The sequence below is a fragment of the Theropithecus gelada genome, chromosome 13 (assembly GCF_003255815.1).
Source record: "Theropithecus gelada isolate Dixy chromosome 13, Tgel_1.0, whole genome shotgun sequence".
In the NCBI taxonomy this organism is placed as follows: Eukaryota; Metazoa; Chordata; class Mammalia; order Primates; family Cercopithecidae; genus Theropithecus; species Theropithecus gelada.
This window is the reverse complement of record NC_037681.1, coordinates 84538015-84552601: the sequence shown is the minus strand read 5'-3', so window position 1 is coordinate 84552601 and position 14587 is coordinate 84538015. Positions and strand designations below refer to the sequence as shown.

Below are 14587 nucleotides of genomic sequence, written 5' to 3'. Positions count from 1 at the left end.
TACAAGAGAAAGACTTGAGTAAAATACAAACAGTAACCATTAGTTTGATACATAGATCATTTGCAATCTCAGTAATTCAGTGGAGTGATAGTCAAATTGCAGTTCAGTGCTTAGTAACTGGAAAAGTGAGGAAGGGTAGACAAGTATAGACTACTTTTTCAACAGATTTGGTTGTGAAGGAAAAGTGAGTGATGAAATAGTAGCTAAAGAAGTTAGAGAGGGAGGGTGATTTATGGGGCAAGGTGCATGGAGTCGAATCCAGAGTTTAAGAGAAAGGCTACTACTTCTGCCCCTGTGACAAGGGGAGGAGGGTTAAGGACAAGTATAAAACAGATTAGTTGATATAGGGCAGAGAGAAGAATTGAAGAAATTAGGTAAATTTTTGTCATATGACAGTTTTTAATAGGTAATAGCGTTGGGTGGTAGAGTTTTCTAACTGTATGATACTGGCACAACTAAAGCATTAAACTAGCAAGAGCTGATGGAAAAATAAAACACTCTGACCATTCTAAATCACTAGTTTAAAATTGTAAGACTTATCACTCATCTAGTCTTTCAATCTATATTTAATTGACTTCTCTCTATGTGAGGTGGTGTGCTAGATGACTAGGATATATTTTCTGTCCCTGAACAGCTCATGGTCTTTTCATTCCACTGTTAAGCAGAGTGATTTCTGAATTAAAATCGTAAATGTGGAATAATTGAATTAATCGTGTATTTTGTTTGAAACATGAACTATTTATTTTCACTTCTTTGGAGGATATTGATGGTAGGACGTTTCTCTTACATACCTTTCTTCTCAGTCTTTTTTTTCCTCTCTGAATAGCATAGATGTATGCTATTAGAAGTCCATTAACATTTTACTAGTTCTTTTCAAGTTAAGGATCCTGGATTATTATCTATTTATCCATGGTATATTAATTGGGTTACTAGCCACTCAGCTAGGCATTGGAGAAATGAAGGTTAATGGATAGCAGCTAATATTATTTGAGTATTTACTTACACTGTTTTGTTCTAAGTATTTTACAGGTGTTATCTCATTTACAGGTCCGTGAGCTAGACATTATTAGTATTCCTATTTTACAAATTTAGAAACTAAGGCATAAAGAGGTTAAGCAAGTTGCCTAAGTTTACATAGCTAGGTAGAGCTGGGATTCCAGTCCGGGCAGACTGACTTTAGGGCCATTTCTCTTTTCTACTATGCTATGCCACTTCTCTGTAATATAGAGAAGTGATGAAGACACAGTCCTTACCCTCAAAAAATATACATCTGACATATGTAGTAAATTGTGATTGGAATATATATAGCTCTCAAATATTCAAATGTATATACAAATCCCATAGGGCCTTGAAGCTTAGGGAAGCATAATGAGTTGCCTATGGTGATCTAATCAATTTGGCTTATCCAGGATACAATCAAGTCCACTGTTCTTTTCACCTCAATATGCTGAATTTTGTTTAAAGAAATATCACATGCTGAAAATAACTTCTGGGTTGAAGTATTAAAAATTAAATACGTATCTTTCCATCAAATTTAGAAATTAACTTGTATTCAATAATGATAATAGTAAAGACAACCAATTTAAATGCTAGTTCTGCCTTTCCAAACCTAGTAACTTTTAAAAAAACTATTTGCTGATCATTTACCTTGTGCCAGTCCTAAGGGATAGGCAATTCATAATAATTATTTCTACCATTAACAACAACCCTGAACGATACTGTTGTCCACATTTAATAGATTCAGGTAGTGATACTCAAAAGAGGTTAAATAATTGCCCTGAAGTCATGTATCCAGTAATTGGTAGTACTGGTACTCAAATCCAAATCTCTCCAACTTCCAGTATACTTTATTTACTATGTGTCAGATAGTTTCCCAGGAAGTAGATGTTTATTTTCAGAAATGAGATAGTTTTAGGCCTTAAACAGGAACTATCTTCTTCAGCTTTTTCTCCATTATTTTGTTTCATCTGGTACTCTTGTCTCTCTTGTTTATTTGCTCTACTCTCTAGCCACAGAAGAAAGGAAACCAGCTGAAGTTCTTATTGTTGAGGGACAACAGTATGCAGTTGTTGGGTGAGTGACACATTTTTCTTTAGTTGTTGAGTCAACTATTTAAAACACAAGTCTTCTAGTTCTCCCTTGAAGTGAATTGGAAATTTTGGATTCACAATTTTAACAGTGTTAAATTTCAATTAACAATTTTAAATCCTACGAAGAACTTAAAGGAAACTTTATGGATTTCTTTATCTTCTCTATTCTGTAGCATACATTATTAAGGACTACACTGGCTTGACACAAAAGGCTTGATTTTTCTCATATAACAAGAAATCTAGACAACCCAAGAGTAATTGTAGTGGATCCCTGATATTATTACTATCCCAGGCTCTTTCTATCTTTTCTTCCATTGCTTTCTTAGAGTGTACCATAGCATAGTAGTTTAAGTTGTGGACTCTGGAATCCACACAATGTGGAAAATAGTACTATATACAGAATTATTGTGAAAATTAAGTAATTCGTGTAAAGCATTTAGCACAGGTCTAGCACCTAGTAAGTTGATAGTTGTTGGTAGTTATTTTCATTGGCATCATTTGATTCACTAGATCTTTTACCAATAAAAGTATCTCAAATTCAAGTTAACTAAGAAGCATACAAATTCCATCATTTATTTGTTGAGTACTATGTCTTTTATTAAATTGGTAATTAAAGTATATCTTAATATTCTTTAACAGTACTTCACAGCTTAAGTGTTTTCATATATATGTGATCTCATTTGATCTTTACAACTACATTGTAAAATAAAGATATTGGGGATTATTATTTCCTTTCTACACTATGAGAAGAAGCTTAGAAGATTAAGTGGTTCAGGTGACCCAAATGGAGTCAGAATTAGAATCTAGGTCTAACTCCCAGTATCTACACCAACATTCTTTTTCACTTTTCTTCTTTAGTTCTTGTCACTGTGTAAGCGTTTTTTGAAATGGCCACCCCCTCCAGGAAGAATGTAATTCTATATCCCTCAATTATGGCACTTACCATAGTATAATTGAATTATTTATTTATGTATATGTTTTCTAATTTGGCTCTGAATTCCTCAGAGATGGAGATCAGGTCTTACCATTTTTATTTTTCTTGGCACGATAATAAGCACTCAAAAAGTATTTATAGAATTAATCCTGTTTCTGAATCTGTATTCAGATACCTGAAGTCCACACATTCTAAACTAAAGCCTCCATTCATTTCTCTTCTAGAGTCCTTCCCTATTTCTGGTAGAGAAAACTTTCTTCAGTCCTTCTGTAATCCCATCCCTTCAATCTAATTATGATTTCCCTCCTTAACTACTGGTTATCTGGTTGCTCTTCACTTGCTTGATGGAAATGGTCCCCTCTGGCCATCTTGCTTTTGGTTTTTTAGGCAAAGAGTCGGTTGACAAAAAACTGAAATCTCTGGCTAAAGGAGAACTATTATAATATCTGAGAGACAATTACAAAAGATAAGCAAGGGACTCATGCTCAGTGAGGCAGACTCTACGAGAAATAAGCATAGAGACCAGTATGCATATATGGTCTGACAAGCTGTAATAAAGGCTAGACACCATCTTTCTTGAATCATTAGTTCCTGATATCCTTCAGGCTTTTATAAATCCTTATTTTACATAGATCTCATTTCTGAGCATCTTATAGAACTTAGATATCCTATGATGAATGGCTTTCACCTTAATTTCAATCTTATTTAACCTCCCAGTAGTGTGTCTTTTCAATGTGTGATTTGTCCTAATATGGAAGTGATAACTTTAACTTTATCATCTTTGGAGAACTTCTTTTTTTTTTTTTTTGAGACGGAGCTTCGCTCTTGTTGCCCAGGCTGGAGTGCCATGGCGTGATCTCAGCTCACTGCAACCTCTGCCTCCCAGGTTCAAGTGATTTTCCTGCTTCAGCCTTCTGAGTAGCTGGGATTACAGATGTGCGGCACCACGCCAGGCTAATTTGGAATTTTTAATAGAGAGGGGTTTCTCATTGTCAGGCTGGTCTCGAACTCCCGACCTCCAGTGATCCGTCCACCTTGGCCTCCCAAAGTGCTGGGATTACAGGTGTGAGCCACCGCACCCGGCCAGAGAACCTTTTGTGACCCACCAATAAAATTCTTAGGAGATATGTTTTCCTTAGAAGCATTATAGTTTTTTTTTTTCTTCTCACTAAGAAAATCTGGATTCGGTTTTCTTTATCAATTCATTAGTTATGATGGGGGACCTACTATGTTGGTAATCAGAAACACTGAATAGGCTTTTTGTCAATGTTTCTGAATTGGCTAAGGGTTGCAATACCTGTCTTATTGAAGCGACTCCCTTAATAAGAATGCCATACAGAGAGTGTTATGCCTGTTGTGCAGAATTTAAGGAGCCACTCATTCTCAGTGTTGTGCAAGCTGATCCTGCAATTGCACAGAGTAAGTGCCTCTTTAAATTTTGCATTCTAGACACCTCTCTTGTCTTGTGTTAGTCAAGAACCTGCCGTACTACTAGGTAAAATACATACTTTAACAGTTACCAAGATCATTATATTCTCAGAGATCCTTTGTGCCATTAAGTAATTTGATTTTTATATGCCAAATCTTTTTTATTTTTCTTGTTTTGATTTCCTATTGGGCCATTTTTCTTTTCTTGTAGAACCGTATTGCTGTTAATAAGAATTATCCTTGAATATTGCCAGTGTGTGGATAACATCCCATCTGTTACTACTGACATGCTTACTCGTCTGTCAGATTTATTGAAGGTGTGTATGACTTCATTATGGAAAAATTGTTTGAAGAATTAATACATTAGGGTGTGACTAATCTTTTAACTCAAAGACATTTCAAGGTCAAGTTATCTTTAAGATGTTAGTTTTTTAACATTTGATTGTGGTTGAATCACAACATGTTGTTGGAAACAGGCTGCTTGCTTCCTTCTTACTCCACAGTTAGTGATCCTCATTCACCCATAGAGTTGTTAATGACATTGGAGACAGGAGATGATTTGTTTGTTAGGTGCTGAATATGACTGAGGCCACTTAGGTCAAAAAACCTGGACTGGCTTCAAATGTGCATGGAAGGAATTCACTGAACTTTACAAAATTCACCTCACTAAGGTTAGAGATTTTTCTTGCATCATTCTTTCAGAACCATTGATATAAAATGAAAATGTGATGATTTTATTCAGCCATTTCATATTGAAATATTTTAAACTACCAGTACAGAGGAAAGGCTTTATTATTTTTTTCAAGCCTCTAATCTATTAATTCTGTTCTGACTTGAGTTGTCATGTTTTAGCGGAGAAAGATTTTTATAACTTTTGAAAATAGAACTTCCCAACAAGAATGACTGAAACCGAATTTGTTTTGTAACTGCAAATTGAAGATTAATTTCTGCGAACTGATTTTTAGAATTTTTCAACTGTTTCTTATGAGTAAATATTATCATTTAGAATCTCCCCTTCTCATTTCTTTTTCATTAAATAAATAGATACTAATTGCTTCTACTAGATAATTCATTTGGCCATTGAATGAGAGGAAAGGAGGATGTATTTTTATAACAGCACATTGCCAGGATATAAAGAATAGTTTTTAATAAATTTGGGGTTTTTTTCTCCTTCTTTTGTTAGTACTTCAATTCAAGAAGTTGCCAGTTAGTTCTTGGAGCTGGTGCACTGCAAGTTGTTGGACTAAAAACGATAACTACAAAAAATTTGGGTATGGATTCTTGCATTTAATTCATTTGCTGAAGTGTTGACAGTGATGTCACTGTACTCATCATGTTTTTTTATACCTGATGTTTTCATGGCTGTAACCAAAGTGGCATTACTCTAAAAATAAATGCTACTTACTCTTTTATGTATACTCATCACTGAAAACACTAACCGTGGGGAAAAGGTTACGATGCATTTCCCCTCCAAGTGTAAGTTACTTGGAAGTTACACCACTCTGTTATACCACTCTAGAAAATATTAAGATGTAATGTGTATAAAGTATTTGGGGGTGAAAGGTATCTGAATGTCAGAAGAGAATCAGTTGTCTTGTTATTGTGATATTGATAATACAACTTGAGTCCTTTGTGAAAGCAGCATGTTCGTTACATTATTCAGTATCAAATTATTAAAATGAAATATGTTGCCTTCTGCCATAGTGCTCTTCATTTATGAAATAAACTGGATCTTTATAAGTAATGTTTTTTATTTGATTTGATTTGTAATTAAAATCAACTAATGTCTTTTTTTAAAATCTCTCCATTATATATCCACTTCCTGGACCTTCAGCTCTTTCTTCACGATGTTTGCAGTTAATTGTGCACTACATTCCTGTGATCCGGGCTCATTTTGAAGCTCGACTACCACCTAAGCAATATAGCATGCTTAGGCATTTTGATCATATCACTAAGGTACTTTTTCATATATTTTTTATTGGAGTTTCATAAGTTTAGATCCTTAATTGTTAAGTATTTTTTAAATGTGTCCCAGGGACTTAAAAATACAATATCATTTCTCATTGCAGGACTACCATGATCACATAGCTGAAATATCAGCTAAGCTTGTAGCGATAATGGATAGCTTATTTGACAAGCTGTTATCTAAGGTAATGATTTATAGAAATTATTAGACTTTGTTCAAAGGCATTATGATTATCTATTTTATAAGGAGTACTTTATAAATTAAGATGTGAAAAAATAATCTAAACTTTCATAGGATATTTACCAATTAGTAGAATTTTAAATTTTTTTTCAGGAAAATGTGACAATGTGCTGTGGCCAAGACCACCCATAGTGGTCTAACCTGCAGTTATCTAACAAATTATTCAGGGTTTAGAAAACAACTCAACAAAATTTTCAGATTTCCAAAACAGTTGATATTCTTATTCTAAGGGGCTGGCGAGAGTAGGAGAGATGATTCTAAGGATGGTAGAAACCCTAAGCAGAAGTATTTTTATGTTAATTCATTTCAATATTCATTTCTTGTTTGTTTTTCATTCCCAATATGTCATTAAATGAAGCAGTGTTCCCCAAAGAATTTGCAATTATACTGGGAGAGTATCTTCAGAAAAATGTCATTTAGTCAGCCCCAGTCACTCTTGATCTGTCTTTCACTCTTTCCTTTCCCTAAGTTTTTCAATTCATGTCTTAGGGGGAAAGCTAAAATTTCATTACTTGAAAGTCTGAAAGTTTACTCACTGTATACTTTCTGTCCAAGATCATATTTGGAGTAACCTTAATAGCAAGGAACTTTGATTTGCTTTTTATCCTACTTGCATCCTTCAGATTCCGAAATGACAGAACAGCAGGTACATAAGAATCAAAAAGGAAAGATAAAGTGGTGCCCGTTCACTCACACAAGACTACGCAAACACATACTCTATTAGCCTTCGGAAGAATTATATCACAAGTCATCTAAAAATCCCCACTGTTCAATCATGAGAGAATAAGAGTAAAATAGATAAATAACATCTTATTAATAATATTATTATGAAAGTGACTTTTACTTCCCAGATTCCTTGAAAGGGTCTCTGACTCCCAGGAATCCCCAGACTACACTACACCTCTGGTGTAGTTGATAATACAGATGTTTTATGCTTCACTTTTAAGAAGCTTAAGGAATTCGTCGTTATGTACAAACATACCTATACTATGTTATGCCTATTACATTAGTTTCTAGTCGTGAAGGGAGAAAAATTGCTGTTTAGAGATGCTTTATTTTCTTCATGGGTGCTAAGTACAAGCTACATTCAAAAGCAATTCTACCAGTTTCCTTTTTGATATATAGCATTCTTCTGTGTACCAAAAGTCAGTAACATACTGTGTCAGTTCTCAAGAAGCTTACCATCTAACAAGGTAGAAGACTGTAAACAGCTAGCAGTGGAAAATAAAACATATGTTAAATAGTGGAACTAGGCTGGGAATAGTGGAACTAGGCTTGAGTCCAGGAGTTCCAGCCTGCAGTGAGCTGTGATCATCCCACTGCACTCCAGTCTAGGTGACAGAGCAAGACCCTGTCTCTAAAACAAACAAAAAAATTAGTGGAACTATTAATAGGCTGTGGAATGTAATGAAGAAAAACCAAAAATATGCTAGTACTCTTAAAACTCTGACTTTAGTCTGTCACTTTGGTCATCCACAGAGTTTTTGAATAAGAATTGTCACAGTGACTAGACTTTTTCCTCTGGCAACTTAGTCTTTTTTCTGTAAAGAAAAGAGAATTGTTTAATGAACTTCCCATGTATGCATCACCTATATTTGTTATTAACAATTTGCCTTTTTTGAGAAAATATTTTATAATAAATTCAGGCATTATGGTATTTTGTCCCTAAATACCTAAGTATGCATTTTTAAAAACTAAGAACATTTTTACATAACCACACTATTATCACACCTAACAAAATTGACAATTCCTCAAAATCATCTAATATTTATTTTCCTATTTGAAACTTATTAATTGTCCCAAAAATGTCTTTTTATAATAATTTGTTTGGACAAAGGCTTCTGCACGGTTCACAGATCGCATTTGGTGGTTATGTCTCTTAAGTCTCTTAAGTCATTTAAAAATGTATATATCATTGACCTGTTGAAGAATATGGACAGGCTTTTATAACATAATGTTCTCTCTAGTATATTCTCCATTGATGATTTTTCCTATTACTCTGGCATATTACATTCTTCCTGTGTTAACAAGTCTCTCTTTGCCAGTCTGTGTTCTGTTTGCTTTCGTATGTTGCTCAGGAGTTTGACCCTGTTTTTAATTAATATCAAAATAGCAGACAGTGTTTGGTTTGGGTTTGCCTTTCAGTTTTTAACCTTTCATGTTCATATCTGAAAATATAATTTTAGGGAAGAAGGATGACACAGTAACATATGGGTTGATTCTAAGAAGCTAATAAGTGGCCATGCATGGTGGCTCAAGCCTGTAATCCCAACACTTTGGGAGACTGAGGCACGTGGATCACCTGAGGTCAGAAGTTCGAGACCAGCTTGGCCAGTATGGTGAAACCCTGTCTCTACCAAAAATACAAAAAAAATTAGCCAGGCGTGGTGGTGGGCACCTGTAATCCCAGCTACTCGGGAGGCTGAGGCAGGAGAGTTGCTTGAACCCGGGAGCGGAGGTTGCAGTGGGCCGAGATGGCACCATTGCACTCCAGCCTGGGCAACAAGAGCGAAACTCTGTCTCAAAAAAAAAAAAAAAGCGGCCAGCGTGGTCACTCACGCCTGTAATCCCAGCACTTTGGGAGGCCAAGGTGGGTGGATCATGAGGTCAGGAGTTCAAGACCAGCCTGGTCAAGATGGTGAAACCCCGTCTCTACTAAAAATACAAAAATTAGCCGGGCATGGTAGCAGGTGCCTGTAGTCCCAGCTACTCGGAGGCTATGGCAGAGAATTGCTTGAACCCGCGAGGTGGAGTTTGCAGTGAGCCAAGATCGCGCCACGGCACTCCAGCCTGAGTGACAGAGCAAGACTCTGTCTCAAAAAAAAAAAAAAAAAGAAAGAAAGAAAGCAGCTAATAAGTAAGGGTACCATTGCCTGGGTAGAATGAAACAATATCTAACTATACTAAAAGGTAGACTAATGTTCCAACCACCATTCATTTATTCATTCATTCTGTAAGTTATGTATTAATATAAACTGTTTTGTTCAGTATCAGGGATACACAAGGGTGAATAAACCTTTGACCTTGTCCTCCAATAGCAAAATATTTAGTTGGGGAAGTAGATCAATAACTATGACAGGATGTAGGATATATGTAAAGTGTTATAAATAAGGGACTAATTTAGTGCTGGAGCTTTTAAGGCTTTGAAAGAGATGGTTGTCAGCTGGTGAAGAAGATCTGGGAAAGCTTTATCAATGAGGCATGCATATAAATTTTGCTTTTAAGGATAGATAAGATGAAGGCAGATGAAGTTGAGGTGAAGAGATCTCTGAGGTAACAGCATAAGCAAACATGTTGATAGAAATCTTAAGGCAATTCATTATCAGAGTTTTGGAGTCAGGTAGACCTAAATTCAAATGTCTTGTCTGTCACATACTAGCTGTTGAAGGACCTTGGGCAAATTATTAATCTCCTTAAGCCTCTGTTTCTGTCTCTAAATGAGGATAACAGCGGAGCCTACTTCATAAGGTTGTATTAATGAGATAATATATGTGGACTGCTTTCCTTTTATCATGTATCTGACTATAGCAAGTTCTAGTAAATATTGACTGCTAATGCTTTTGCTGTTATTGTTATTAATAATAAAGGTAATAGTTCTATTTGGCTAATGCATCAGAGTGGGCACACATGAGTGGGAGATATGGTGGAAAGATTGTAGAGAGCTGTGACTACCAGTAGAAAACTAAGCAATTTATATCAGGTCTATTGAGGTATAATTTACACTCAGTAAAATTCACCTTCTCTAAGTGTATGGTTTAATTAGCAAACACAGATAGTAGAACTGCAAGTTATAGAACGTCATTGGTAAACATTCTCTTGGGCACTTTTGTAGTCAGTTCACCCCCCATACTCGGCCTCTGAAAGCTACTGCTCAGATGTTTATCCATGTAGTTTTGCCTTTTCCAGAATATCCTCTAAGTAGAATTATACAGAACGTAGTCTACTATCCCACACTTCATTTAACATAATGTTTTTGGAGTTCATGGATGTTACAGCATGTGTCAGTGGTTTGTTCTGTTTTATTGTAGAGTAGTATTCGTTGTATGGATTCACTACTATTTGTTTATCCATTCACCAATTGATAGACATCTGAGTTTTCTCCAGTTTTTGGCTGTTATGAAGAAAGCTATTATAAGCATACATGTGTAGGCTTTGTGTAGGTATGTGTTTACATTTCTTTAGTATAAATACTTTGGACTAAGATGGGCAATTGTGGATTATGGAAATATAAAACTTTATGGTAACTTTATAAGAAACTACAAAATTTTTCTAAAATTTTCTGAAGCGCATCATACTGCCTTTTTACTTGCCATGTAGAAGAGTTCCAGGTGCTCTTCACCATCACTTTATTTTTTAATGTTAGTCCTCTTGTAGGTGTGTATGGAGTGATATCTCATTGTGGTTTTAAGTTGCATAATGACAGATATGTTAAGCATCTTTTCATGTGCTTGTTTTCCATTCATATCTTTTCTTTGGTAAAGTGTTGGTTCAGATTTCTTGCTCGTTTAAAAATATTAGGTTGTTCGTCTTCTTATAAGAGTTCCTTACATATCTTGGATACAAGTTCTTTATCGGGTATGTGGTTTCTAAGTGTTTTCTCCCAGTTTGTGGCTTGTCTTTTCGTTACATTAACAGTGTTTTAGAGCAATTTTTGATTTTGATGAAATTCAATTTATTTTTTTTTATTGTTCATGCTGCTTGTGTCCTATCCTGAGAAATCTTTTTTTTTTTTTTTTTTTGAGACAGAGTTTCGCTCTTGTTGCCCAGGCTGGAGTGCAATGGCACGATCTCAGCGCACCACAACCTCCGCCTCCTGGGTTCAAGCGATTCTCCTGCCTCAGCCTCCTGAGTAACTGGGATTACAGGCATGCACCACCACACCCAGCTAATTTTATGTTTTTAGTAGAGACGAGGTTTCTCCATGTTGGTCAGGCTGGTCTCGAACTCCTGACCTCAGGTGATCTGCCTGCCTTGGCCTCCCAAAGTGCTGGGATTACAGGCGTGAGCCACTGCGCCCAGCCAAGAAATCTTTGTATAACGCAAGTTACAAAGATATTCTCCAAATTTTTTTCTAGAATGTTATTGTTTTAGGTTTTATATTTAAGTCTATGATTCATTTCTAGTTGATATTTATATATAATGCAAAGTATAAATCAGTGTTCGTTTTTCATAGTTCCAGCACCTTTTGTTAAAAAGACTATCATTTCTCCATTGGCACCTTTGTTAAAAATCAACTGTTTTCATTTGGTTTTGTTTTGAGATTATATTCCATTCCAGTACCACACTGTCTTAGCTACTCCAGCATTATTGTAAATCTTGAAATAAGATAATGTGAGCTCACTAATATTGTTCTTTTTCAAAATTATTTTGGCTATTCTAGGTCCTTAGCTTTTCCCTATAAATTTTAAATCAGCTTATCAAATACTACCAAAAAGGCCGCTCAGATTTTGATTGAAATTGCATTGAACATATAGATCACTTGGGGTAGAATTGACATTATTGAGTCTTCTGATCCACAAACAGGGTATATCCAGTTTTGTACCACAGCCAGATTGCACCTGCTAGCCAGAACCTATGTTGTGTATCTCTTCCCAATACTACATTCAGTAACAGCACACTGGTAACTTTGCCCATGGTGTGAATATTTACACCACAGAAATGAACAAATACTACAAACCAGTGCTTTTCCCCCAGCGAGCCCATTAAATGTTTACCACACACCACTGGGCCTATCTCTTTACTCCTTACATCTTTAATGTCTTTGAGCAAAATTTTGTAGTTTTTGGTAAACAGATAATGCACACATTTTATTAGATTTACCCCTAAGTATTTCTTGATTTTTGGTGCTATTGTAAATGGTATTTTTTTAAAGATTTACATTTCCAATTATTCAATGCTAGTATATTAAAACACCTTGAATTTTTCTGTATTAACTTTATGTCCTGCATCCTTGCTAAACTCACATATTAGTTATAATGCCAATTTTGTAGATTCTTTGGGATTTTTCTACATACACAGTCATGTTGTCTACAAATAGAATCTTGCATCTTTTTGAATCTGTATGCCTTTTATATCTTTTCCTTGCTTTATGGCACTGGCTAGGACTTTCAGCACAACGTTGAATAAAATGGGTGAAAGCAGATATGTTTGGTTTCTCCAGTCTTGGGACAAAATGTTCAGTCTTTAACCATTAAGTATGATGTTAGCTGTAGTTTTTTTTTAGAGGCCTTTATCAGATTAAGGAAGATTCTTTCTGTTCAAGTTTGCTGAGAGGTTTGTAGATGATCAGATGTTGAATTTTGTCAAATACTTTTTGTGCATCTGTTGAGATGATCATATATGGTCTGCCTTTCTTAGTCTGAAGAAATTAATTTCTTAATTTCTAAATATTTTAGGATTGCCTTTAGGATTGCCAAGGTGAATTACCTTAATTGATTTTTTACTGTTGAGCCAACCTTGCATTCATGGGATAAACCTACTTAAGAATTTTTTTGTGTAGCGGGGGGTATTATGAAGGATATTAGTCTATAGGGTTCTTTGTTTTGTTTTGAAGTGCCTATTTGATTTAGGTATCAGAGTAATACTGGACTCATAAAATGAGTTGGAAAATATTCTTCTTCCTGTGTTTCCTGGAAGAAGAATTTGTGGGGAATTGGTATTATTTTTCCCCCAAGTTTTAGGTTAGAATTTATCAGTAAAGCCATTTGGTCTTTGTTCTTGCTTTATAGGCAGATTTTTAATAAGTTCATTAAAAAAAATACATATAGTTCTATGTGGGTGATCCACTTGAGTACACTTTGGAAGTTTGTTTCTTTGAATGGATTTATCCATTTCATCTATTATTAACTTGTAAGCATTAACTTGTATATAATATTCCTTTATTCTTTTAATGTCAGTGAGGATATTTGTTATCTGCTCTTTCTTGGTATTGGTAATGGTGTTAATTTATAAAGTCTTCCTCACCTCCCCCTTTCTGGCTAGAAGTTTATCACATGTTTTGATCTTTTACTTTTAGTAAAAGTAAATATTTCCTGCTCTTTTTCTGCTTTTTATTTTCCTACTCTCCAGTCTGTATTATTTATTTTCTATTTTCTTTTAACCTTGCTTTGGATTTAATTTGCTGTTTTCTAATTTCTCAAGGTAGAAGCCCAGATTTTTGATTTGAGACCTTTCTTTCCTTTTTTGAATATAAGCATTTGATGCTCTGTATTTTTCTTTGTGTACTGCTTTTGCTGTGTCCTGTAAATTTTGATACTCTGTGCTTTTGTTTTTATTTGATTCAAAATATTTTCTAGTTCTTGTGATTCTTCTTTGGCCTTGGGTTATTTGGAAGTCTGTTACTTAATTTCTAAATATTTTAGGCTTTTCCAGCAATCTTTGTTTTGATCTCAAGTCTGATTCTCTTTTGGTCTGCAAACAAACTTTGTATGACTCCAGTTATTTTATGTCTAAGATTTCTTTTGTGGCCCAGAATGTGGCCGAAGAATATCTTGGCTAATGCTCCACATGCAAATGAAAAGAATGTGTATTTTGCTGTTGTTGGGTAGAGTGTCCTGTGTCTATCAACTAGGTGGTGTTGGCTGATAGTGTTATTTAGGTCTTTTCTGTCCTTACTGATTTTCTGTCTACTTGTTATATCAATTACTGAGAGATAAGCACTGAAGTTTTTTACTATAATTGTAAATTTGTCTGTTTTTGTGTTCAGATCTTTGCAAGTTTTTGTTATATGTATCTTGAAGTTTTATTGCTGCATACATGCACATTTAGGATTACTGTGTTTTCTTTTTTTTTTTTTTAATTTATTTATTATTATTATACTTTAAGTTGTAGGGTACATGTGCATAACGTGCAGGTTTGTTACATATGTATACTTGTGCCATGTTGGTCTGCTGCACCCATCAACTCGTCATTTACATCAGGTATAACTCC

The 14587-nt window shown here is 35.0% G+C and overlaps 1 protein-coding gene across 3 annotated transcripts in view; it reads left to right on the top strand.

The window, feature by feature from the left end:
- The window catches only part of VPS54 (VPS54, GARP complex subunit), a 137720-nt gene that overhangs the window by 98153 nt on the left and 24980 nt on the right, over window positions 1-14587 (top strand). For all 3 annotated transcript variants that reach the window (XM_025355085.1, XM_025355086.1, XM_025355087.1), the window contains 5 exons: window positions 2010-2073; window positions 4664-4769; window positions 5636-5723; window positions 6287-6408; window positions 6522-6602. In XM_025355085.1, the coding sequence (XP_025210870.1) occupies window positions 2010-2073; window positions 4664-4769; window positions 5636-5723; window positions 6287-6408; window positions 6522-6602 (461 nt within the window). The remainder of the gene's footprint in view (window positions 1-2009; window positions 2074-4663; window positions 4770-5635; window positions 5724-6286; window positions 6409-6521; window positions 6603-14587) is intronic.